The sequence below is a fragment of the Camelus dromedarius genome, chromosome 10, assembly GCF_036321535.1.
Source record: "Camelus dromedarius isolate mCamDro1 chromosome 10, mCamDro1.pat, whole genome shotgun sequence".
NCBI lineage: Eukaryota > Metazoa > Chordata > Mammalia > Artiodactyla > Camelidae > Camelus > Camelus dromedarius.
The window spans coordinates 18,569,970-18,596,562 of NC_087445.1; the positions used below are offsets into that span (position 1 = coordinate 18,569,970).

General features: G+C 41.3%; 1 protein-coding gene and 1 long non-coding RNA gene across 2 annotated transcripts in view; one reads left to right on the forward strand and one right to left on the reverse strand.

The window, feature by feature from the left end:
* Positions 1 to 12,145, reverse strand: part of MTAP (methylthioadenosine phosphorylase) — a 33,759-nt gene extending 21,614 nt beyond the window's left edge. Inside the window, exons 1-3 of the mRNA XM_031449621.2 lie at positions 12,008 to 12,145; positions 3,228 to 3,314; positions 2,002 to 2,060 (exon numbers count right to left, since the gene is read on the reverse strand). Of these exons, the coding sequence (XP_031305481.1) occupies positions 2,002 to 2,060; positions 3,228 to 3,314; positions 12,008 to 12,040 (179 nt within the window). The 5' untranslated portion in view covers positions 12,041 to 12,145. The remainder of the gene's footprint in view (positions 1 to 2,001; positions 2,061 to 3,227; positions 3,315 to 12,007) is intronic.
* LOC116152598 (uncharacterized) overlaps positions 1 to 26,593 on the forward strand; it is a 111,271-nt gene that overhangs the window by 73,642 nt on the left and 11,036 nt on the right. The gene's annotated exons all lie outside the window — the stretch shown is intronic.

Below are 26,593 nucleotides of genomic sequence, written 5' to 3' on the forward strand. Positions count from 1 at the left end.
TGATTTATTTCCTGTCACACTTCACATACAACCTGAACACCTTACCATGGTCCTCATGTCACCTGGGCCCAGCCTACAAATGGCAACGTCCCTTCCCACCCCTGCTCAAGCTCACTGGCCTGCTGCACTCACTCCTGCTCAGGCTTGGCTCCCGTGTCGCCTCCTCACGGAGGTGTTTTCCGTGACCACTGCATCTGTATCACGTCACTATCCTCTGACCTTATTTTTATTTCTGGCACCTATCGGCCACTCAAACTTTGTATTTCCTTCTCAGTGTCCACCTTTCCTACTAGCGTCTGTCTTCCTTGCTGGTACCTAAAACTGGACTTGCCATGAGAGTAGTTCAAGTTGTTGGACAAAAAACTGAGTATTTAACACCCCCCTCCACAACACCCTCTCTCTCCCCCACACCACCCACAATGCCAGTAAACAGCCAGTAAAGGGAACACAAATTCTAAAATTTTTAAAATTCACACATTAGAGGGTATACTTATTACTTATAAGCAATACTTCACAAAGAGTTAAAATTATCCTCAGCTGTTTGAGAAACTACAAACATCACAGGTAATGTTCTACCACAGAAAGGCTAAGTGGCAAGAGTCCAGTGGTCTTCACATGTGATGATGCAGAAGCAGGCTTTCAAGGAAGTAGCTGAATAGACAAAAATCATACTGTACAATGCTGATTAAAAGTTTGGGGTCTGAAGTAAAACTGCCTGGGTTCAAATCCTGGCTCTGCCACTTACTAGCTGTGTGACCTCATCAAAGTCACTCAGCTCTCTCAGCCCGATTTTTTTTCACCTGTAAAATGGATAATAAAAACCTGCTCCTTAAGGTTGTTATTCGCTATCCCTTGTATCACCCCATCCTTATATTTTGAATTATATCACCAAATGACCGCCAACAGAATTATTAAAAATACCAAAATAATCTGTACATAACTGGAGATAAGCATAGCATATCAGGATTTTTACCCCAAGTTCATAGATGACCTCTCAGAGGGGGGAGGTCCCATGAATGCCCGCAGTCCCTGCTTTTCCGTGGGGGATATGTTACAAGCCCCCTATGGATGCCTGAAGCTGCCTGAGGTCATACAGGGAAAGTGCTGGGAGTCACTCCCACGGTCAGGCCCCACCTGCCAGCATGCACTGGAGACCCTCCTGCTGACCTTGGAGAGCAAGCTGCTATCTTGTGAACTGCCCATGAGGATGGCCACACAGCAGGGGACATAGACAGCCTCTAAGAGCTGAAGGTCTCAATCCTTCAACCCTGAGGAACCAAGTTCTGCCAACTACGCGTGAGCTGGAACGAGGACATGGGCCCCAGATGCAAATAAGCTGTTAAATATACCTTTTGTGACCCTGAAGAGGACTCAGCCCACACTTCAGTCACTAGGAAACTGAGATAATGTATTCTGTTTTAAGATGCTAAATTTGTGGTCATTTGTTATGCAGCAATAGAAATCTAATACAGGCAGTCTTGACTAATTTCTAACTGTGATGAAACAGCTTGCCTCCTTTCTTCATGGAACAGGATGAGACTTGTCAAGGAAGGGTGCAGACACCCCCGGGAACCCACTTCAGGGACCTGAAACCCACTCCCCACAAGTCTAGAAGTGTTACTACACAAGGGGTCATGAATGAAGCAGTTTTTCTTGATCTTGTTAATTAGAAGATGAAAGACAAAAAAGAACAGAAGAAAACATTTCCTCTTGTAGCTAAAACTGAAAGCAGAGCTTAAATTTTAGTCAAATGATCGTATTGCTCATGGGATTGTTCTAAACACTTTCCACTTTCCCAACCTGAGGGGGGGATGGACAAGATCTTCAATCTCCAAAGTCAATAAACTTACCCCAAAACCATAAGTGATAAATAAAGATAACTCAGACAGTCTGGCTCCAACACATTAATAACTCATACCAGCATCATTACTCTTTCCAAAATTTAAGTTAAATTTAGATTCTCCTTGGTAGTTAACATTGAAAAAGCTTGGAATACCTTACCTTGCAAGGAGGACGCAATCAACATTCTTTATCTTCCCCAAAATTAAGGCATCAGAAGGCTGCACATAATGAAAAATGGTTACAACTCAGTGATTTGAAAACATATATAGAAACCATCAAAAAGCTTCCATTTCAATTGTTCAACTGCAGTAGGATTCATAGAAACTTGGGGTTTGAAGATATATTTTAGAGTAAAAGAATCTAGATTTGATCAGTCAGCTTCATCCCTCGATACCTATGGAGGCCTCTGCCAGCACAGAGGTCTGTGAGACCTAGACGGTGTGTGGGTAGGTGCCGTTCAGTGAGACCTATTTGTAGCAGCACCCTGGAGACTGATGCCAGACTGGTCACACCAGACTTGTCAACGGTGTTGGGCAGGTTCAAGAACAGGTGTGAGAGTGAAATGCAAAAAGAATAGCAGTCCACTGTCAAGGAATTTAAGAACTCAGCGCTGGAACCATGTGCTGTGTTAACCAGGTCTTAGATGGCCATGGGATGACCACAAGTAATGGAGGGAAATGTCCTGAGCACCTAGGAGGTTAAGAAAACATGGACAGCTGGGCTTGGAGGACATGAGGTCAGATCTAAGGACTTGGCTGAGAGGAGGGGTTTGGTTGGGATTGCCAGATGCAGGGATCTTCAGGAGGATCAGAGGAATCACAAAGTTTGGAATTTGCCAGATGGAATTAAGGGAAGGCAGACACCCTTCCCAGCTGGATGACACAAGGGTTGGGAGAATAGCTTCCTTTTCATAGAAGAGGAGGAGTGTTTTATTTTCAATTCGGTTATGCAATTGTGTTCTCGAACTCCCAAGAAATTCCCCTGTGGGCCAGGGCTCACTAAGAAAAGGCCACTTTGACATTTCCTCCCATTTGTTAAAGATTATGGTATGACCAACAGGCCCCAAATTAGAAGCTGATTTGAATACAGAGATCTCAAGAGTACAGTTGCTATGTCTCAAATGAGTGTGTGGCATCTAGGGATATAAACTAGCAAGTTATTTGCACATACATAAAAGTCACATTCTCAGTGCAGTCAAGTCCAGGGCATCCTTGGGGACACTGTTTCAGGTGGTGGAACCCTATGACAGAACTCTTGGCCCCCTCTCAGCCTGGGGCAGGCAGCCCTGCACTGCCAAGACAAAAGCAATTTAAAAAAACTTTTTTAACTTAAAAATTAGGCCAGCAAGGAGAAAGCTAGTATGTCTCCACTAACTGGATATTAACCTTGCCAAATGGAGTATCCACATATTTTTCAGTTCTTCCTTCTAAGATTTCTGGATCATCCAGGCCTGTCCCACCAATTATTCCAATCTAGAGGAGACAATAAAAAGATACCACACTTGATCATTTTTCATTAGAAACAAAATCATTATTTTAAGCAAATTTGTTTATTCATACTCACATGTTCTTCTCCATTCCTAAACCCTGGTTATTTTTAAAAATCTGAATATTACTGAAAAGCAATCATTCATCCCACAAATATTCGAAGGCCTTCTATGTTCCAGAAGTAACCAAAGCATGAGTCACCTTTTTTGGACTCTACCACATTTTTGCTATTTGAATAACAAATTAGCACAGTTCAGGGGGGTGGGTACAGCTCTGTGGTAGAGTGCATGCTTAGCATGCAGGAGGTCATGGATTCAATTCCCAGTACCTCCATTTAAGTAAATAAACCTAATTACCTCCCCGAGCAAAAATTTAAAAATTTTAAAAATAATATCCCTCCAAAAAAACAAATTTGCACATTTCAAGTGTTGTATTGCATTTTTCAGAGAGTAACTTAACTGTCCTTGTCTTCAGGGATTAATCTGAGTTAAAATGCCCTGGTATTACCCTTTAGAGTTACTCTAATTTGATGATTAAGACACATGAACAGGAACAGTTACAAAGACAACTAAATATGTTAACTAAACATTATATAACTGAAATCATTAGGAAGGTTTTTGTGGGTTGATACTTCTTAAAGGAAAAATATTACTTAAAATTGTCACCAGCAGACTACAGAGATGACTCTTTATTAGAAACCTAATGAAAAGTCACCTGAGCATTTTTTTCAATGAAAAGCTTTAAATCAGTTGTCGCTTGAGTAAAATTTTCTACTCAATGAAAGTAGCTCCTTGAGAAAAAAAATTCCAAAGTTAAGAATTAACTGAACATGTGAATTAAATATTTCCAGATCAGGTTACACAGTTGATTTATATTAATATGTGGGAAAATAGTTACCTCTCTGGCTCTATTTCCTAGGGAAAAAAATCAACAAAATAAGAAAAAGAGCAATTGAAACTTTTACAAAGAACTGCAGATTACATAATTTAAAACTTTGAAAGCATCCCCATAACTTCCTTAAGTGGTTAAACAAGTTTTTGGAGTTGCTGCCACCTTGTGGTACATTGTTGAAACCACAGCAGGTTACGTATCAACTCCAACCCAACATTTTTCTCCTGCTTTGTTACAACTTAAAACATCATAGGTAAAGACTAACCAATATTGCAGTTTTCAGATCAACAGAAATGTTCACTGAAGTCAGTGTGTTTAAATCTTTCCACTTCAGGAGAAATCTTAAAAATCTCACTATTTAATGAATCCCAACCCTTTCTGCAGTGGCTGCTCCATTTTATCCATTTCATGTTTACTCTGAAGCACCACATATCATAACAGGTGTGTGTGTGTGCACACGTAATGAACTGTCTTGCCCGTGTCATCACCTCAGACTGCCGAACTAAGTTGCTGACTCTGAAATTACCCTCTGAAATTGGGATTCTGCTAGTCATGGAAACTTTTGTTTGTTTGTCTTTTTCTTTAAGTTCTACCACTTTGACTTGGCTGTTTCTGACTATTCCCTGGGTCATGGCCTCTCCCATTCTGGATTCAACACTGGAGTCAGACTCGTATATATGAAACAAGCCTGACTTGGTTTTGAAACCACTCTCTGTTGTGGGCAAGCTAGCCCAGCATCACAGCAGTGAATAAGAAATGCTAACTGGGGCCTTGCTGAAGTTCAGTGCCCTTGAGCCCATCCTCAGCAGCCCTAAGCTTCAGTCCACACCACCCTGGCTTCATAATGACCCTGCATTAGGTGGCTGGTAACTCAACCCTCAGCGAGGAATATTTCATACTGGGCGTGAAAGCAAGAGCTGTCACAGCTCATCAGAAAGACCAGGATGTGGTCTCTGGCGCTAGAATTATCTGCAGGAGAGCCTGTCCAGTCAAACTGGCTCCAGTTGTTTATGGAAACCCTCATCTTGCAAGGGATACAGGACAAGTGTAGTGTAGCAACTGAGTACTGCCACACCAGGGAACTGGCTTTCTTTTTTTTTTTTTTTTTTGGCTGCAGCTAGAGGCCAGCAGCACCAAGATGTGGCAATGTCGCCACCTGCTGGCTCCACAGTGAAGTATAACTAGGATGGAATCCCAAGCACCAAAAGCGTAATTCTGTCATCCCCTCCAGTTTCCAAATTCAGGGGTCAGCTCAATACCTGCCTTGGTGATTAACTATGTCTGTGCATTTAGATGTCACTGGCACTATGCCAAGTGCTTCAGTGCCCTTACCTCATTCAGTCTTCACAACTACTCTGTAAGTTAGGTCCTATAGTGTAACAACCATTTTACAAAAGAGGAAAGAGACACAAAAATTAAGAAATTTGTCCAAACAGCAAATTATAAAGCACAACGCTGGGATAGGAACACAGGTCTTTCACACTCAACCACTATGATGTACAGTATCCCCTGTAATCCTTGATAACATCACACACCCTATTAGAAATTTATTGTCTCCATGTTATGAATAAACTGATGCTCAGAATTCAAATTCTGGATCAAGGTCCCAGGGCAAACATGAAAGCAGCAACTCTGGGAACCTGAGTGAACCACCCTGGAGGGAGGGGCTCTCCATCCATGACCTCATGTATACGAACCAGGCCTCCTGGGCCAGAGGCAATGCCCTCAGTCCAGGCAATCCTAGACTGCTCAGGAAATGTATTCAGGGTCTGAGATGGAACTTCTGGGCCAATTCTCCCCAGGCAGCACTTCGTTACACAAGGTAAAGTTCTGAAATAGGGACCCCCTACTCAATCAAGGTCATTGCCAGATTTTAACAGTTGCTTCATGCCATACTTTTGCACTTGCAGACCACCAAGTCAGTCTCCTCAAAAAGAAGAGATGGTTTGAAAGCATTTTATCTAAATGTTGGCTTAGCTGGCCACAATGGTTACTTCTAGCTATGCTGAAAGGGTTCACACCAACTCCTACCCTGTGTCCACTTCCCCTGGTGCTATGCCACAGATTTCACATACCCCACATGGCTTCAGGAACCACTCCCCATTACTCTGAGGCCTGGATGCACTACATGAAGGAATCTAGCACTTCATGACAGCACTCTCAGAACACCGTAACCCCGAGCAAGTAAGACTAGCTCCTGCCACGGAGATGGGCTGCCTCTGAGTTCCTCAACTCATAAGGTGAAACAGCCAGAGCTCCAGATGCCAGCAGTCTCTGCTTTGAGCATTTCAGTCCTCCAGCTCTGGTCACCGTTGACAAGTTTGGCAAGTGCGGCAGACAGATGCTCTCCTTTTGTTGGGCTAAATTAGCTTTTAGGCCTCCCAGAGCCTTGCAAAATCTTGGAAGGCTAGCTGCATGGAGAGAGAATGGCCAAATGTCTTGGGGGCCTGATCAGAACTTGCAGTACGGTCCAGAGAGACAGCTGGTGGCTCCCTCTCTGCCAGGAAACCCTTCTCTGCATGCCACCCTTGTAGGTGATGGCTGTGGGCTCAGTTGTGCCCCTCAGATCCATATGTTGAAGTTCTAACCCCCAATACTTCAGAATTTGACTTCTGTTTTTGATTGAAGTACAGCTGTTTTACATTATATTAGTTTCAGGTGTACAATAGAGCAATTCAATATTTTCATAGATTATACTCCATTTAAAGTTATTACAAAATAATGGCTATATTTCTCTGTGCTGTACAATGTATCCTTGTTGGTTTTTTATTTTACACGTAGTCATTGATATCTCTTAATCTCATACCCATCTTGCCCCACCCCCTTCCCTCTCCCCACCGGTAACCTCTAGTTTATTCTCTATGAGTCTGTTTCTGTTTTGTTATAGACATTCATTTGTTTTATTTTTTAGATTCCACATTTAAGTGGTAAATAGAGAATTCGTATTTCTCTGACCTATTTCACTAAGCCTCATACTTTCTAGGTCTATCCATTTTATTGCAAATTGCAGAAATTCATTTTTTATAGTTGGGTAATATTGCATTGTGTGTATGTGTATATACATTTATACACATTTTATATTTATATTTATACACACACACACACACACACATATCACACCATTTCTTATCCATTCATCTGTTGATGGGCACTTAGGCTGCTTCTATGTCTTGGCTATTGTAAATAGTGATTCCGTAAACACTGAGGTTCATGTATCTTTTAGAATTAGTGTTTTTGTTTTCTTCAGATGTGTACGCAGCAGTGGAACAGTGTACTAGGGTTCCCTTTTCTCCACATCCTCACCAATATTTGTTACTTGATGATAGTCATTTCCGACAGGTGTGAGATGGTACTTCATTGTGGTTTTTGATTTGCATTTGATGATTAGCAGTGTTGAGCAGAATTTGACTATTTTTGGAAATAGGGTGTGTGAAGAGGTAATTCAAGTTAAATGAAGTCTTGTTGGGTTGGTAGTGCTAATCCATTATGATTGTTGACCTTACAAGAAGAGACTAGGACACAGGTATGCAGAAGGAAGATCTTGAACTTCTGGCCTCCAGAATTGTGAGGAGACAAATTTCTTGTTGCTTACGCCGCCCAGTCTGTGGTACTTTGTTATGGCAGCCCCAGCTAACAAGTTAGTTAACAGTACATTTTGGCCAGAAATAATGGCAGGTTCAGAATATCCGTGGCCTTTGTTTAACCAGCCTCCCCTAGCAAAGTCAAGGGATTATTCTGATGGGTAGACACTCTTGAGGATACAGTCCACCTCCTGAAATGGTCATTTCAGAGGAGGATTTTCCTCAGAGCTTATTTTATTCTGCAGCGCTCTCCTCTGTTTGTGGAGAAACGCAGGATTCTCCCTGGTGCTCCTCCTGGGTCAGCTGCTGGATACTGGAATCCCCAGGGGAGCCTTCAGTACCGAAGCCCAGGGCCCAGACTCCAGAGATTCTAATTGGGCAAGGCATTTTTCCCTTCTTACAGCACCTCAGGTGGTTCTGGGGCGTAGCCAGAATTGGGCATCCTTGCTGTAGGGCCTAGATCATTAATTTTTAAAATCTGGGTTAGTTGAGTGTCACAGGCTGAAAAATGGCTCCTGCAGGAGAGCCCGTCTTCATCCTAATTACTAGAACCTCTGAATGTTGCCTTGTGAGACTAAGTTAATGATTTTGAGATGAGATTATCCTGGATTATCTGGGTGGGCCCTAATGTAATCATAAAGGTCCTCATAAGGTCGAAGGAGGAAGAAGGCGATGTGACGAAGGAAGCAGGGGGAGAAAAGGCAATGTGAGCAGGGCCTTGAGCCAAGCACTGCTGGTGATCTCCAGTAGCTGGAAAAGGCAAGGAAACATTCTCCCTTAGGTCCTCCAAGAGGACCTTCCCTACTGACACTGATTTTGGCCCCACAGGACTCATTCTGGACTTCTGACCTCTAGAATTGTTAAGTGACTACATCCAGTTTGTTGTAATTGTTACAGCAGCCAAGAAGCCTGTTAAAAATGCAGGTGCCCGGCCTTTTCAAAGCTCCCTGGTCAACAGCTATCACACTTCAGTGACACTTGGATATACTGAGGCTCTTTAAAACCCAGTTTGCTTCTCCCCACCCCCATTTCAGATTCAGCAGGACTGGGGTGGGGCCCAAGAATCTGCACTTCTAACAAACTCCCGGGAGGCGGCAGATGTAGCACAGGCTTTGAGAACCGCTGCTTGAGATGCTTGTGCGGCGCAGACTAGAATACCAATGGAGGACTCAAGGTCCATTCCCCACAAAGATTTCTAGTACCTGTTTCCCATCTGCCCCTATAAGGGTAAGATCTTTCCTCAATCTGTACGACTATGAGAATCAAGTGAAACAGTGCATTAACATCTGTCACTGTTTCTGTACACCCTCCCAAATCCAGCAAAAATAAAATCATAATAAACTTCCTTGAAGCAATAACAAAGAAGCCCCTTATCCCTTAGTTTTTCTCTGCTGCTCAGGAGAGAAAACCTGGCTGCTTCTCTGTCCCCTCACCAGGGGTCTCTCTCTCAGGGATTTAAGACTCCTCAGCCAAGTGTGAACTGGCCCTCCTAGGGGATGAGGTGAGGTGTGTGGAAACCCATGGGGGTATTTTCAGGCTGCCACACTGATGGGGGAGAGTGCCACCAGCGTTTCGTGCGAAGGGGAAACCAAGGATATGTTCTATGTCCTGCAATGCTCAGGGCAGTTCTAAGGGGGGAACTGTCCTCCCCGAATGGCATTGTGTCTCTAGGTAAAAAATGCTCACTGGTCATCTGGTGTCCAGTTGGGGCCTTGGGGTTGTCTCCTGGTTTCTGAAGGTCATTCAAGAACTTTCAGTGTGAAGGCCTTTGCCAACCACTCCCAGCCAGCAAAAAAGAGAAGTTCAAAGGCCTGTTCTCCACAGTCTAGATTCCATGACTTGCCCAACCCCCTTAATACTGTTTTGATGGGACCATATCTCCTCTTTGTCATAGCAACCATGATTAACAAGACTTATTTTCATCATTCAGAGTTAAAAGCTGGGCTGCTGCCTAGGGTAGCCATGGCCCATTAAAGGAGCCCTCCAGAATGCCAAAGACCGGCTGGGCTCTCTGCGGTCAAACGTACCACTTGCCCATGGCTGCTACTGGAGGATGTCTCCCTGAGGTCCTACTAGACAATGGCTGTTATTAACACTACAGGAGAGCATCCAGTGGGTATTTTATGCACACACTCCACACTCCCTCTTCCTTAAGGCTGCACACCTCTTTCTCAACAGAATTAAATGGGGCACAGGGACCACATGTCATATTTCAGAAATGGCTCACGTCTAGTCGATGGAATGCCAGGCTTGAGGCCAGTTCTGTCATTATCCAGGTCCAGCTGTGTAATTCTGGGCTCCTTAGGTGATCTTTCTTTGCCTCAGGTTTATGTCCCCAAAATGGTTTGTGTGATTACACAGTCTTACAGAACATTCTAGCTCTTCATCCTATGATCTGGGGATAGCATATGGTTTTCATTAGCTTATTTTGCTCTGGACACTGACATCTCAATTTTTCTATATAGGATGTTGCCTCAGCAGTCTGTGGGAGATGGTGTTGGAATCAAGGATTTGCAAGAACAAAATTGTCACCTAACCCCAAAGAGAGAAATAAGCAGGCAGCCCGATATTAATTTTATATTCAGCAGCTCGCCAAGAAAAAAAATATATATCATGCAATATTTACATCACTGCTCTAATCACAGTGCCCATTCTGCACTTAAATGCACTGCACTAATTTTACAGGGAAATTGTGGTGGGGAGAATGCCAAACCAGATTAAAGTGAGAGTGTTTTAAATACCACCCCTCTTTATTTTTAATGTCACTAAGTGTATTCTTGGAAAGGTAATAGTTCCCTCTTGCCCACTGAAAGCTGGGGCCTACAAATAATTTAATTGTTGGAGAAAAGATTCAAAATTAATCTCAGCTCCTCCACTTATAAGCACTACTATTTAATAAGTTTCAACTGTGTGCTAGACAAACAATACAATTCTAAGTCCCAGAAAACCGTGCAGTACAGTTCCCGATTTATAGACGGGCACCTAAGGAACTCACTCACTCTTACAAAAGAGCGTCATAAAAATTCTGCTTTGTCTTCCGTGACTGGTAAGAGGCAGTCAACAAATATTTAATGCAAGATTCTTTTCAAAATAGAAGAAAATTGGTATCTAAGTATGACTGCAACTCTTTCCACCCCAGTCTCTCTTACATCATGTGTCTCACTAAGAGCTGCAAGGGCCTACTGAACTAATCACTCTGGCTGAGGACACACAGACCAGAGATCCGCCTTCTCCAGGCAGAACTGAACACAAAACGCGGAATCAAGAGAGAGACTTGAAGGTGATGGACCTTTCTATCCCATTGGCCAGAATTTCTAAAGCCAAACAAATTAACAGTTCTTCACCAGTCATAAGCTGCCTGGAAGGTATCTTGAGTTTTATCAACAATTTATTTTGTGGACTGTAATTCTAACTCTCTCTCCGCAAGCACCAACTAGGAAGAAGTGTTTAAAAGCCCCAGGGAAACTCGCTGCAATCCTTGGAATTTGTGCTCTCCTCCGGGTAAAACTCCACTGCCACCATACAGTGATCCCTTGTACGGAGACTTTTGAGGACTGAGGGCACAAGGAAACTGATCTCTAACTTTCAAGGTTGCCAAAAAGCAGTTTAAGGGCTGAGGCCTCCAAACAGGGAACGGCCCAGTACTCCTGTACTCCATTTCGGTGTTGTAAAAGTCTCAGAATCCCCAAAGCATTGCGCTGCAGGGGGATAACTTCAGGACAGAGAAGGCCCACGTTTAGGAGAGAAAAAAAGCCGGAAGCTTGCAAAAGAGCAAGCAAGCAGTTCTCCCACGTGGGCCACGGCCAAAGAGCCAAGTCAGAGCGAAAGCACTGAGTAGAGCAGGGCACGAAGGGACTGTCTCGGCAGTTGCGGGGGTCCACTCACCTGGCACACCCGTTACTCCCGACCAGACGCATCTGCCCAGAAAGGAGTGGCGCTCGGGAAAGGTGGGGCGCTAGCGCAGCCACGCCCGCTGCCCTTCTCGGAAGAGCTTGCCCCCGCCCTGCGGGTGCATCTGAGACCAGAGGTTGGGGGACAGCTTGGCAATCATTCGCTCTCCCTTACCCCGGGGCTAACCAGCCACAGACCTTCCCCGTCGCGGCGGGGGCTCACAAGCTGGGCTCACGGCCCAGAAGTGCACTCCCACCGGACGGCAGCGAAAGACTACAGGGCAGAGCGGACAACAGCCGGGACGGCTGATCTCACCTTCACGGCCGCGGGAGTGGCACCTGAGGCCATGTCTGCGCTGGGAAGGAGCGGCGACCACGCGCGGGGTGGAGGCGCGGAGCGGGTTCACGCGCGCGGCGCGGGACTGAGCAGTGCAGTCCCGGGGGCGGCTCTGGCTCCTCCTCTTCCTCCCCGGGACAGCTGGATTGGCTGCTGGTGTGGGCTCTCCCCCGCCACCCCCTCCTCAATTCCAGGTCCCCGCCTCCCGCCCCTATTGCGGACCTTTCCGGTTCTCCGTTGATTTTTTTTCACCCCCGTTATAAATAACGGGCTGATGATAGTGATAATAATAAAGACTGTTTATTGAGCCCTTGCATTGTTCCAAACCATGTGCTTTGCACTTTAATCGGCTCTGTTAACTTTAACGAGAACTCTACGAGGAAGTGCAACACTCCCGGCTCCGCCTCGTATCAGCAGCGGGCTGGGCCTTTTCTGTAAAACTAGGCCCATCTACGTTCCAGAAGTTCTCGCGGGAGGGAAAATTGTGGCGAGGAGGGAGCATGCTGTTCGGGGAGATTCCCTCCAGCTGCTAACGCGGGGCGGGGTGCGTTTGGCTCTTCTTGCCACTGAGACCCAACCGGGGTTTTGCTGCTTTCAGTTAATTCCTCCTAGACAGAGCGTAGGTGGGGTTGACCCAAGACTCAGTGATGACAAAAAGAAAATGAACAGAGTAACGTGCTGCTGGATAACCTTTCTGACCTACCAACTGGCTATTTGAGGGGAGGCTTTTTTTAAGAGGATGAAACATTCGCTATCTCCCATCCTGGGTCCGAAGGGCCAGGGCCATCTTTAACCGTTCCCACCCCGGGCAACGTCCAGTACACCTTGATTCAGAATCCAGATTTATGTCTTCCTCACTCAACACTGACTGGTCACCCTCCACTCCCGCCCCCTACCCTCGATGTTACACCAGCCCTCCACTGGGATAATCCGTTACTTTCAAAATCCCCATCCCTTTCTTACAGGAGTAATCCTATTTAAACTCCCTGGCTGGATTAAACTCTCCTAAATAAAATGCTGAGCGGTAGTAACATTCTGAGATACAGAAATGTTGCAAATTACTCTGGGGTTGGGAGGATGGCTGTAAAAGGGTAGATTTTCCTCCTTCCCTACAGCAGTGAGACACTGAAACAAGACACAAGTATAAGTTCATTAAAAATATCACTATATTGTTGCTGCCCATTTACTGTTAACTTAAACGGTAAAGACTTACTCTCTCATTGTTTGCTGTTGGTCTAAATTTTCTTACGGCGCGCAGTTTTTTTCTGTTTCTTTTAAGTTATAAAATGCAAAGGCGAAGAATGAAAGAAGATTGGGACGTTCCTTTGAAAAGGGCAGAAGGCTGGGAGTCCTTCAGGAATTAGTTTCCTAGGAGCCTGTCTGCTCTGAGGGGTGGGTGGAGAGGACCCGTGTGAGAGATTACTTCATTGGTCCTGACCAGAAAATTTCAAACTGGTTGATTAAGATTATATTTCTGGGGAAGGTCTAAACTGCATTTAATTTGGGTATTGAATCTAGGTTTGGTACCATGGGCTTTTAGCACAAGTGATGCTATTTTGGGCGTTTGGTCTTCTGTTTTAACAGGGCTAAACTGGACTTCTGGACTTTTCTACTGTAAGTTGCAGGTCAGGGCTCTTAACTATGTAATGTCTGTGAAGGGAACATTGTCCCAAGTCTGGTCTGTTGTGTGTGCGTGTGTGTGTGTGTGTGTGTGTGTGTGTGTGTGTGTGTGTTTCTTCCAGTTTTATTGAGATATTAATGATGTATAGCACTGTATAAAATAAGGTGTACAGCATAATGATTTGATTTACATACATCATGAAATGACGACCACAGTAAGTTTAGTGAACATCCATCATCTCATGTAGATAGAAAATAAAAGAAATTGAAAAAAATAGATTTTTTTTTTGTGATGAGAACTCTTAGGATTCACTGTTAACAATTTTCATGTGTAACATACAGCAGTGTTAATTATATTTATCATGTTGTACATGACATCCCTATAATTTATTTATCTTATAACTGGAAGTTTGTACCTTTTGACTGCCTTCATCCAGTCCTCCCACCCCCATTCCCACCTCTGGTAACCACAAATCTGATCTCTTTTACTATGAGTTTGTTTGTTTGTGTTTGAAGTATAATTGACCTACAACACTACATTAATTTCTGTTATACAACATAGTGATTTAATATTTCTATACATTCATGATTATCAGTTTAATTACCATCTGTCACCATACAAATATATTACATAGTTATTGAATGTATTCCCCACACTGTATATTTCAGCCCTCAACTCGTCTATTTTACAACTAGAAATTTGTACCTCTTAATCTCCCTCACCTATTTCTCTCCTCCCCAACCTCACTCCCTTCTGTCAGCCACCTATTTATCCTCTGCATCTATAAATCTGTTTGTCTTTTGTTAATTTTGTTCACTGTTTTGTATTTTAGATTCCACACATGAGTGAAATGCCACAATATTTACAAGTAAATCTCACTTAGCATAACTCTGTCTAGGTCGATCCATGTTGTTGCAAATGGCAAGATTTCATTCTTTTTTATGGCTGAATAGTATTCCATTGTGCATATATGCCAAATCTTCTTTATCCATTCACATATTGATAGGCACTTTGGTTTCTTCATAAAAATCTTGGCTATTGCAAATAATGATGCAGTGAACATAGTGGTGCATGTATCTTTTTAAATTACTGGTCTGGTTTTTTGAGTGATATAATTTTAAGCCACTTCTGGAAAGAAATTAGCATTTCCATACAAAATTTAAGCAATTTTCTAACTTCTTCTCAGAAACCAGGCAGCCACCCATCAGCTGGTTGTCAGGCACTAGTTTGTTCTCTGTGTGTAAGGCATGTAGTTCAAGACAGTTTGATCCACCTCCCAAGGGGACTCTAGCAGTTTTCACCATTATGCTTTATGAGAAAAGAGCATACAAATAATAGAACCAAGGGACTGGCTTACTATAGGTGATTTGAACTGACAACAGGCATTACAGGGTTCTTTTAATAAAAGAATCCATTTTAGAAAAACGTGTCAAAATCGATTTTCAAAAAGTTAAAAGCATAAAATTCAAACAAACATATAGTTGGCATGTGTCAGAGATGTATTTAACTCATTAATAAAGGAATCAGCAGAATGGCAAAACTAATTCAAGGGAGGATACAAGAAGCTGCAACAGCAGAAAAGAGAATGTTAGAATAAGATAGAAAAATTAGGTACAAAACTGATATTATATTTTACAAGGCAATAAAACTCTAGCCTTTGGGGTTGTCTGTGAACAGATACCATTTGCAGATACCAATCTTTAATTCTGAAGAAAAGATTGAATGTATCAATCATAACAAGCAAGATATCTACCACCAAAGTCTGAACGCTACAATAAGGAACGATAAAACAAAGTTACAGCTCTCAGGTAAAGGGTCTGCAAACCTTGCCTACAAAGAGGCAAATATTGAGGAGTGTGTGAAGCTCAGAAATATAGGCAAAATCTAATTGAATGAGCCTGGCCATATTCCAGTACAACCCTATGGACACTAAAATTTGAATTTCATATACTTCTCACGTGTGACAAAATATTATTGTTCTCTAGATTTTTGTTTTCCAATTACTTAAGGTTGTAAAAAAGATTCTTAGTTCAAAGTTATGCAAAAACAGGTAGAGAGCTGGTTTGGCTGAGGACTTGGGCCGTTGTTTGCCACTCCCCTCCCAGAAGCAGATGATCCTTGGGTAGACTTGTTGGACAAAACTTTAATGTGTATTTGAAAAGGCAGACAGAAATCTTTTTGGCTTATTTCCAACTTTTGGATAATTTTCTCTTACCAAGCCCCAAAATCAAAGTAGGACAAAGTGGTCTCCCGTTTTGATTGGTATAAAAAATCCTCAACAAGACAACAGGAATCTCAAGGGTTTGTCTATGAAAATAGCATCTTGTCCTATAAATTTCCCTCTGTTTGCCTGTACCCTTGCCTTCCTAAAGACAATTCTAAAAAAGTACCCAGGCCACCTTACAGCAATTCTGATTATGACACTACATGGATAGTTCAATAGCTTTCTCTTTTTTCAGATAATCCCTCGTACAACTTTGCCAGCTTCCAGCTCTTAGTCGACATGGTACTGAGATGGTGTTGCCAATAGCTGTCCATACCAGCTGTTGAGCAGTGGTCCTTCAGTGTCCCACAGTCCCCTTGTAGTGGAAAGACCTACAATAATTTATGTGCTTAAACGTGACTAAATTATATGCCAATTTTAAAGACTTAACCAAATCATTCCAAGATCATCAAATATTCAAGAGGAAGTATTCACACAAATGCACGAAATATATCATCTCAGCCAACTCTGTCAGCTTTCCCACTGAAAGCCACATCTCTGCTCCTGACTGGTGTGTCCGTGCTGGATGGTGCTATAGTGTAGAACCAGGCTGGTGATAACTCCACATCTGGGCATGTTAAAGCTGTCAAGTTGTCACGGCTGAAGCAATTCACATGACTCCCCCCCACCTTGTAGAAATTTGGGCCAAAATAAAAATTATGAACCACCTAAGCGTGTGTCCTTACAGATCCCCAATTCTGTGTGACTCAGATCTTTTTACCATGTTCCTGTGTCACAGATGCTATAGGGATGGACATTTTGGCCGCCACTTTTGTCAGTGGATTAGAATTTGTCATTGGAAGCCTAGGGAAAAAGCTGAAGTTCTATTAGCATGCAGCCATTCTGGATGCAGCAGAACATTTTCAACAAAATATCTTAAGAGGATGGTAAGAAAATCAATAGTAATAACTATAAATGTTTGAAATTGTTTCCCCTTCAGGTCCTAGGCAGGCAAGCCTATGCAGGTGTAAAGACCCCAGAGATGTCAGAATTGGTGTAAATTCAGGTTCAAAAACCTCAGTGTCATCATTATACACAGTGTAGTCATTGGAAAAAAATTAATCGCAAACAGACACAATGAACTTTAACAAAATTGTGTTTAGAGAAATTTTCCCACAGGCAGTTCTCCAAATACTTGAATTTTTTTCCCTTGCCAGGAGAGGGGAAAAAAATTCTTAAAAAGGAACAGTGCCTGGTGTTTGTTATGATAAGAAGTGAAAGATATGTAAATATGTACTTAAGGTAACATTCTGTTACAAAATTAGTATTACTTGGTAAGTAAATAGAAGATGTATCTACAAGCCATGTTCTTTAAAACTCCTGGTTGTGGTGAAGCTGTGTGTCTTCTCTCTGACGATGTATAGTGTAGGCCATAACACCATATAACATTAACATTTTAGTAACTAGAAACTTGGATTTGTTTTATCACAGAAAGCCTAATTAATTTGACCTTTCTAAATTTGTTATATTTGTCTTACAGGCCAGCAAGTAATTACTACTTAGAGTAAACATTTAAGAAAACAAGAAGAAAAAAATGCTCAGTTCTCCTGTTAAGTCAGGATGAAGAAGCATAGTCATGTGTCACAAGAAGAAAGCATTATTTCATTATTTATTTAAAATCTAGATTTTTATAATACATTTATTGCAAGGCACTTTGTAGAGGGAATTAGAAGTTAACTTCCTCAAAAATATAGCAAAGTTTAGGTGGCAATCCTTTATGACCTTTATAAAAGTGGAGTGGCATGTAACTTGTATATCTGGTTGAAGGAAGAACCACATGCTTTGAAATGAAGTAAGCAGGGTCTGGTTTGAATTTGGTGCGCTCCAGATAGTTGGAGATTCCCCTAGTCAATTGTCTTATTTCAGTCCAATCAAGTTTTACTCCTTTAGTGCTTCCTCTGCTTCTTCCTTCTATTCTGAGTTCATTTGATCCAAGAAATATCTAGAAATAGCCTCTATTCCAAGTCACCTTTTCTCTTCAATGTTCACTTCAAAATGAATCTGTCCTTTCACTTCTAGAGACCCTGCTGAAGATGATTAAAGTCACATATTATTTGGATTTATTGAAGAAAAATCTTGTCTAGTTTTCCACTCTCCCTGAATAATGCTGCAGATTAAGAACATGTTCTGGTTGATTGAATGGCCATCTCTCCTGGAATCCTAGCATCCCAGGACCCTCACATCCTGTAGGAGGTAGATACTATTATTTTCTGTTACAGGATAAACAGATAGCAAGATGAAACACTAAACATCTCCCTTCAGTCTTGTTATAAGCAGACATGGGCTTTTCTGTGCTCAGGATAGACAAGGACCAGGAAGTTGCAGGTCCTTAGATATGCTTTAGTATACAGGTGCAGCATAATTTGCTCTGTTCAGTATGCCAGTATCTGAGCTATGGCAGATGTTACTGACTGAATGTGTCCCCCCAAAATTTGTATTTTGAAATCCTAACCCCCATGATGATGGTATTAGGAGGTAAGGCCTTTGATTGGTGATTAGATCATAAGACTGCAGTCCTCATGAATGGGATTAGTCCTCTTATAAAAGAGACCCCAGAGAGCTCCTTTACCCTCCCTGCCCTGTGAGGACAAGTGAGAGGATAGCCATCTATGAACTGGGAAGCAGGTCCTCACTAGACACCAAGTCTCCCAGTACTTTAATCTTGGACTTGGACAATGACAGGCTCATATGAGGGGTCCTTGTGTGGCTTCTGCTCATCATTCTGCTTTTAAAACTTGAGGAACACCTATGGCACTGGAGAAAAATTTAAATATAAGAAAACTCTAATAGCATTTCTTTCTTTCCCTGCTAAATCCATGTGTTGTCTGGAAATGAAGCCTTAAAAATAAATTCAGAGCAAGGTCATGTTTTCTTCTGAGAATCTTCAAGAGCAATGTTGAAAATAGCTAGTATTTCTTGAAAACTGTGTATTCTTCATTTAATCCTTACAGCCACCCTTGACCTGGATCCTATTATAATCCCCATTTTACAGATAAGGGAGACTGAGAGAAGTTGACTTACCCTCACTGCTTTTTTTCCCCCTGATTTGCCTTTTTCAGAAGCTTCCTTGTCTGTTTGGGGCTTTCAGTCCACCACCTCCACACCTCACCAAAAAGTCCATCAAATCTATCATTACTGTTAAGTTTTAAATGTCCAATGTAGCTTAAAATGTTACCTTTCCTTGGGGTCTAGGAATTTTACAAAGATTAAAGCAAACTAAGGTAATAAAATTCTAGGTGGATTGTGATGTTTGAGAAAATGCAAGGGTAGGTGTCATTATCACAGTTATCACACGAGGCTCAGCATATTTAAGAAGTCTTCTCAGATTTATATAACTAGGGTAAATGGGCTTCAGTCCTCAATCTGTCTTAACTGCAAAGTCTGAATTCTTAATTACCATATTATTTTTCCTACCATGTGCTGGGCCTTAAGCTAAATGCGAAAGAGAGAAAGATGCATGACCTATCCAATCTCAGCCTCTAAGGAACTCCTGTCTGGTGAGAGGAGTCAGAAAGGGAAGCCAGGTATTCTAAAACAGTGTGGTTAGGGTGCAGGTAGAGACTGCCACTCGGTATTATGAAAGGACAGAGCAGGGCACATTATCTGAAGAAAATTGAAACATTAGACACAAATCTTGCTCCAAAAGGAACATACTCCTGTTAAACTCATCTAGCTCCTCATTAAAAAGTTTTCTGCTTATGATGGACTTAAAGAGGAAGCAGCAGTTTGTCATGACTGGATTATACCATATTCACTGAACCTGTCCACTCTCCTTCTCCCCACCCTGCTCCTCACCTGTCTTCCCCTTCCATTCTCTCGCCCTCTCTTACTCGGACTGTTATTAAGCCCAGGCATTAAAGATTTGGTACAACTGAATTGATGGACTCTATGGGCATTTTAAAACAGATTTTCATGTAATTTTGCCTTGAAATTCTTCTTTTTCCTTTCCTTGTCACATTGGAGTTTTGTGTCCCAGTCATCTTGCATACAGCATGCTTTTTGGTGCATAGGATGGCTTACATGCATTCACTGAATGAGTAACTGAGTGAATGACTATATGAGTGAATAAATAGAGGAACAAACGCATTAATTATGTTTTTAGTTTCAGCAAGAGGGAATGAAAGCTCAGAAATGCTGAGAAATTTGAACAGTAGGGGGCAGCAAACATAAGCTTTTTTTTTAAACCCTACAAGTCAGCATTGTCTAATGCTTGAGTTGGCTTCAAAGGAGAGAGTGAGAACGTAAGAGAAGTGTTGTAACTTAAAGGTGAATTCTAAAGTGACAAGTGTATGCAACTTCAGTTGCTTGTAGAACAATGCACAGGGTTTTTGTTTTTTTTGTTTTCTTCAAAGTTCTTTCCTCAAGGACCCCAAACTGCTCATAGAGCATTATATACCAATGGCCAGCAGATGGCAGAGCTTTTCACGGATCAGGAATACAGAACAAGGTTTTGGGGAAAAAAATTAAGCATTTACAGGGCATGAAACCTTTATTTTAAAAATTACAGGAGTAAAATCAATACTAAGTAGAGGATTAAACCTTGTAGGTCTCAAATATCTTGATGAAATATCTCGGTGAAAGGAAGGTAGAATTTTAACCATGAGTATATTGTTCATTCTGAAGCAGGGTGATATCTAAAATGTTTTAAAATGTCAAGTTTGAGCCTTACAGAAGGTGAGCTGTAATTGATGGCAGTCATTTGGATTTTACTGTGTACTTTTAGAAATGTTCCTTTATCAAATTTTTCAATGATCATTTCACAGATGTTAGCCAAGAGAAAGACACTTGCACACAGACACAATGCTTTTAGATTACTGATTAATAGCACTAAATGACTTCCTACGTTGTCCTTGGCTACATTATTTAAGTGTCAACAGAGTACCTCAGAGTCTCTTACGTATTATCAGGTCTTCACCTTTTCTAAACATTTAACTACTTTAGTTGAATATTTATAATCAGATTAAAAACAGGAACAATGTCTATAGTTTGAGTACTTGAACTGCAAAGGAAAATGCAGACCCACTGGTTTTTGAGATTGACAGCACTTACCCTGAAACTTCAAACAGGCCTGTGAAACTTCCATCTGTGTAAAGGGGCCGAGGCCAGTCTAGCACTTAGTTTCTTTTTAGATCTTCCATTCCTTAGCCGTGCGGATAAATAATAACTGGCTGTATGGGAATTAAAAGCATTTCATTGCATTTTTGCGTATAAAGAAAAGTTCCCGTTTTTGGCTCTGTGATTTCCCACATGAAACCCAACTTGGATTTTACTACAATAACAAAGAGCACTAGAAAAAACAGAAGGGCATATTTGCTTAAATTGCTGTTTGCACCAAAAGAAATTCCCTAATGGGGTTATCACTGGGTCAGGCTGCACTCTGTTTTTCACCAAGCCCGAATCAATGGCAGATGAATTCAGAAGGCTAGGTGGGTTTACATTCTTTAAACACCACTATTTTAATGAAGTTTTGCCTTCTTGGCAAAACAGTCTCTCAGCTTTTCTATCTGATTAGCAACTGAAAGATGAATAAGAAAAGGATTAGAAATCCTAAAGAGGGGTCAACTATTAGGAAATGACCCTTAGATCTAATTTTATTTCCAAAGAACAACATTGCTCCATAAGGGAGGAAGTATGGTCTAGAAGCACGGTCTAACTCCAGACTATTTGGTGTTAAATCTTGTCGCACTCTGTGCTTCAGTTACCCCATCTGTAAAATGAGGAGGAAAACACCAGTGTGGTGTGAGAGTGCAAGTTAATACTTGTAAGGCATTGGGAATGTAGTAAGAGCTGTATGTGTTAGTGATGATGGTCATGTACCAAGCACTGCATTAGGTGCTGAGAATGTAGAGATCGATAAAATACTATCTCTGTCTTTGAGAAGCTTAGAGTCTTTCAGGGGGGATCTGGGTGAACAGAAAAGAACAATAAGTTACAATTGTAATTGGAAAGTTATATAGAGTTTGGAAAGAGGGGTACAAGGGACAGTGTGTTGAGTATGGCCTGGGTAAGGGTGAGGGATGTCTTGAGGAAAGGCCCTTGATCTGAATCATGAAATATGACTTATGCGTTTGCAGGCAAGAGAAGGGGGCAAGAAGGGGCTTGCGAATATGTGACTGAAGGCAGTGCATTTACTGAGCTGCCCTTCTCAGACTATGATCAGAGCACAGGGTATGTGCTTAAGGGGCAGGGTGAGAGGTGAAGCTGTATGGATGGCAGACATCAGAGAATTCAGCATTGCAAAGAGGGCCCTGTAGCCTGAATTTGGAAATTAGATTGGTTTTGTGTGGTTTATTGAGTATTTTTCTTAAATATGGCGTCAACATTTAAAATTTAGCATCTTTTACATGGAAACACCTGGATTCCAGGCTTTCTAGAAAACTTGGAGAGGCTGGCAGTACTGTTTAAGTTCCAGCACAGCACCAAAGATCATGTGTGTACTGCCTGGTTTGTCCCAGGTCTCTCCTCCTTCAGTACAGTCATCAACTTCCAGCCCATCGGCATTTGTGTCTCTGATCTTCATGCTAAGGAGTTCTGATTCTATTCCACAGGGCATGCAGCGCATTGAAGTGTTTTAAGTAGCAGATTCTGCAGTGATTTAATTGCATTTTCATGTGGAGGATAAAACAAAAGTTTTATCATGAGAAGTGTCTGGATACACACCTGGGCAATTGAATATCATTGGCTTTTACTGTAAGATTTTATTAGTAAATAGAATTCATTCTTTGAAAACGCTGACCTTTAATCTTGTTATGGAGGAGTGATCAATCTTCCAGTCACCTTTGTGTTATTTTTATTTTTAAAGGTATGCAAGAGGTCTAGGATTTTTAAGAGGAGAGCTCAATCTAATTTGACAGCTCCTTTAAAGATCAATAGATAGTCCCCTAAGAATTGATGATGAGATAAAATCGTATCTTAACACACCTGGAAAGGGCTAAAGGGAATGTGTATGTTTAGCAGGGGAGGGAGACGGTGCAAAACAGTAGTTGCTGAGAAGCAGCAAGGTATTTTTGGCAGAGTGGGTTTTACCACCTAAAACCCACTCTTCTTATAAAGACAACTCTTCATTTTCAGATAACCTGTGACTTCCCAGGGAAAAGGCACATGGCTTAAATTGAGTTGGTAGATATAGATAAACCCAGGGCTTCCCCGGCTAACCTTTGGGAGGTTGACAGAGGCAGAACAGAAGCTGCTGTGCTGGGATCAGAGTCCAGAGTGATGGAAATGTTTATGAAGCATGTCATATCCACTTCCCTTTTGGTTCCAGTAGTGAGAGCAAGGAAGCTAATCATGAGAGGTGTGAACTAATCCTATACTCATGTTCTTAATTTCTGATAAAGCGCCAGTTGGTTTGTAGCAGGAGAGCATTGCCAGCAGGCAGTAGGCAGGAGACCCAGGGTAGAGTTGATATTGTGGTCATCAGTCTGAGGGCAGCCTGGAGGCAGAATTACTTCTTTCTCAGGGGACCTCGGTTTTCTCTCTTAAGGCCTTCAAATAATTAGATGAGTCCCATTCACACTGTGGAGGGTAATCTGTTTTTTTTTTTTTTTTTCTCCCAGTTTACTCATTTGAATGTTAATCACATGTTTAAAAAAAAATGCAACCTTCCCCGGCCATATAGACTGATGTCTCACCAAACAACTAGGCTGTAGAGCCTGGGCAAGTTGATACCTGAAACTCATTATCATATAGAGACATTATCACAGGTTGGTCCTGTGTCACGGGCTGAGAGAGGAAGGAGATTCTGCTACTGAGCAATGCCCATCTCTGAGAAACCATGTTTCAGCTGAACAAACGTAGAGAACCTGCTGTGTGCAAAGCTCTCTACTTTCCAGTTCTTCTCTGCTTTTAAAGAGTCTGTTGCTATAAATACTTGGAGGAAGAGTACACTTGAGTGAACAAGACACAGATTTTGCAGGCCAAGGAGCTTATAGTCTAGTGAAGGAAATCAACCTGCAAAATGTTTTACAAATATGCATGGAGTAGATTTAACTGTTGTCTTCTTCCTCCTCTGGCCACTAAGAGAAAGCAAGACTGACAGTTGAAATGACTTACGCAAACTTGAGAAACATTAGCCAGGGTTAGCCTTGGCTAGCTGCTGACATCATCCTGTCCCAGAAGCCACATTGTCCAACAGCTGGTCAGTCATGGAGAAGGTGCTTCTGCAGCCTTACCTCTAAGTAGATTTGCCTGGTAGCCAGTAAAGTAAGAAGGATAAATTAGTGACTTCCTCCTACCTACTGAGCAACTTACTGAACATCTTTTATATTATCCGGGTCACCCAGATGGGAATCTAAGGGAAAAAATCAGCAAAGTCTAAACAGTCACAAGTACTCTCAGAGAATAAAAGCAATTTATTATTCCAGAGGTAGTTCATTGAAGGCTTGATTTAGCTGAAAGTTAATCTTTATATATTTGTTGTTTCCTTCTCTTCTGTCTCAGATTTCTTTCATTATTGTTGGAGACTTGTAGTTAAAGTCTCTGAAATATTTAAACCATAATATATTAAAAATAAAAAAAGAATATTGATTCTTAATGAGCTAGAGAAGAGGACTAGTTTGGAGTGATGAATCAGTATTTTGAGTCTGCTGAAAACGTCACTGCAACCCTGTGGTCTCACACTATGCAAGAGAAATCAGTGGGTTGTTCCTCTAAAAGGAATCTAAACTGCATATGTGTGCTGGAGGGCACTCAGATTTACCTTTGTTGTTGAGTGAAAGCAAGAAGAGAATGCTATGACATTGGGCAAAAATGCTCAAGGTAGAATTAGACAGAGGAAAAAAAACCCCAATTGTTGTAGCACATTTTTTTCAAGCCTATGCCTTTGCGTTTATTCACATAGCACACATGATTTTCTATGCTTTGATTGTAGTTTTTTCTACAGTTGAACTGTAGCAATATTCACCAGGTAGATAAGAACAAAAGAATATTATCTTTATCCCAGCATGCCTTACGGAGCTGATTGCTCTGGAGAGTGAGCTGTATTAACTCTTCCTGAACCAAGTTGTAATGGGGACTGGTTTATTAGGAATGATAGTAGGAATGGAGTGTCAGTCCTTGTTTTCCAGGCTATTTTAAAATAAATAATTCTGAAGAGTTAGAGAAATCCCTATGGAATTTGGCAAAGAATTAAAGAGATCTATTTTCCACATCTTTAGCTTTGTTTTAGTAGAAAGATTTGCAGAAAATTCCTTCTTTGTTAATCATTTAAGCAATATCTTAACCATAGTACAGAACAGCTTGAAAAAGAAGAGTAATTCATTGTTATGTCGTCAGGAGGCCAGATTGCCAGGGATTGAATTCTGACTCTCTGCCTTGTAACTGTAACTGAGTGACCTTGCAGAAACCTGTTAAACCTCTTTGGACTTCGATTTCCTCATCTACAAAATGGTGACAATACCTACTTAAGTGGGTTGTTTGAGGATTACATTAAATAAAATACATGAAGTACTTAGAGCAGTGTTTTGCACTACTAAGTACTTACTAAATATTAGCTACTTCTATTATTAATTTTGAAGCAATTGTATTTAAAATATTAGTCCCTTTTAGTCTAAATCCAAGTTCCACATTTTTTTTATTGGGTATAATCTCACTGCAATACAGTTTTAAACTTACTCATTTTTATTGATCTGCATAAATATTTTCTCATGTGGCTACATAGACTTCATAAGTATTACCTTTAATAGCTCCATGAAGTTGTTCTAGTGTCATGTACTACAGTGGTCTGTTACCCATGGGGGCTACATTCCAGCATCCTTACTGGATGCCTGAAACCATAGACAGTACTGAACCCTATATACACTGTTTTTTCCTATGTATACATACCTATCATAAAGTATAATTTATAAAGTAGGCACAGTAAGAGATTAACAGTAATAATAATAAAATAGAACAATTATAGCAATATACTGTAATAAAAGTTATGTGAACGTGGTCTCTCTGAAAATACCTTATTGTACAAATTTAATGCCTTTTCAATCTTAGCTAAGCATTTATCACACAGTGTGGCCATAGCTTTTGTAGTTTGAGGTGCAACAGCAAACCAGTATGAATTTATTTTTCTTTCTTCACAATGTTATGGATTGAAGATTAGTTCTTACTGTAGGTTTTAGCAATCTCTGCATAAATTTTTTTTCTTTCCGTATTAAGTCAAGAACTTTCATCTTTTCACTTAAAGGAATCTTTTTACAGCTTCTCTTTGGCATATCCGAATTGCCAGCACCACTACTCTAGTACTTTGGGGCCATTTTTAAGTAAAATAAGAGTTAGTTGAACACAAGCACTGCGATAGTGCAATAGTTGATCTGATCACTGAGATGGCTGTTAAGAGACTAAGGGGTGGAATAGCAGGACAAAGAGATGGTTCATGTCCCAGACGGGATGGAGCGAGATGGCGTGAGATTATATCATGATACTCAGAATGACATACAATTTAAAACTTATAAGTTGTTTATTTCTGGAATTTTCCATTTAGTACTTTTGGACCGCAATTGACCATAGGTAACTGAAAGTGAAACCACAGGTAAGGCGGGACTACTGTACGTAGTTCAAGTGCCACATACCTTTTGTGGTACTGTGACTATCCCTTTGTTGTAACTTGTACAGACTGTTCCTATTATAACTTTACAATTGTAAATACACGATAAACATCTTAGAAAATTTTGTATTCATGCTATTGTTTTTT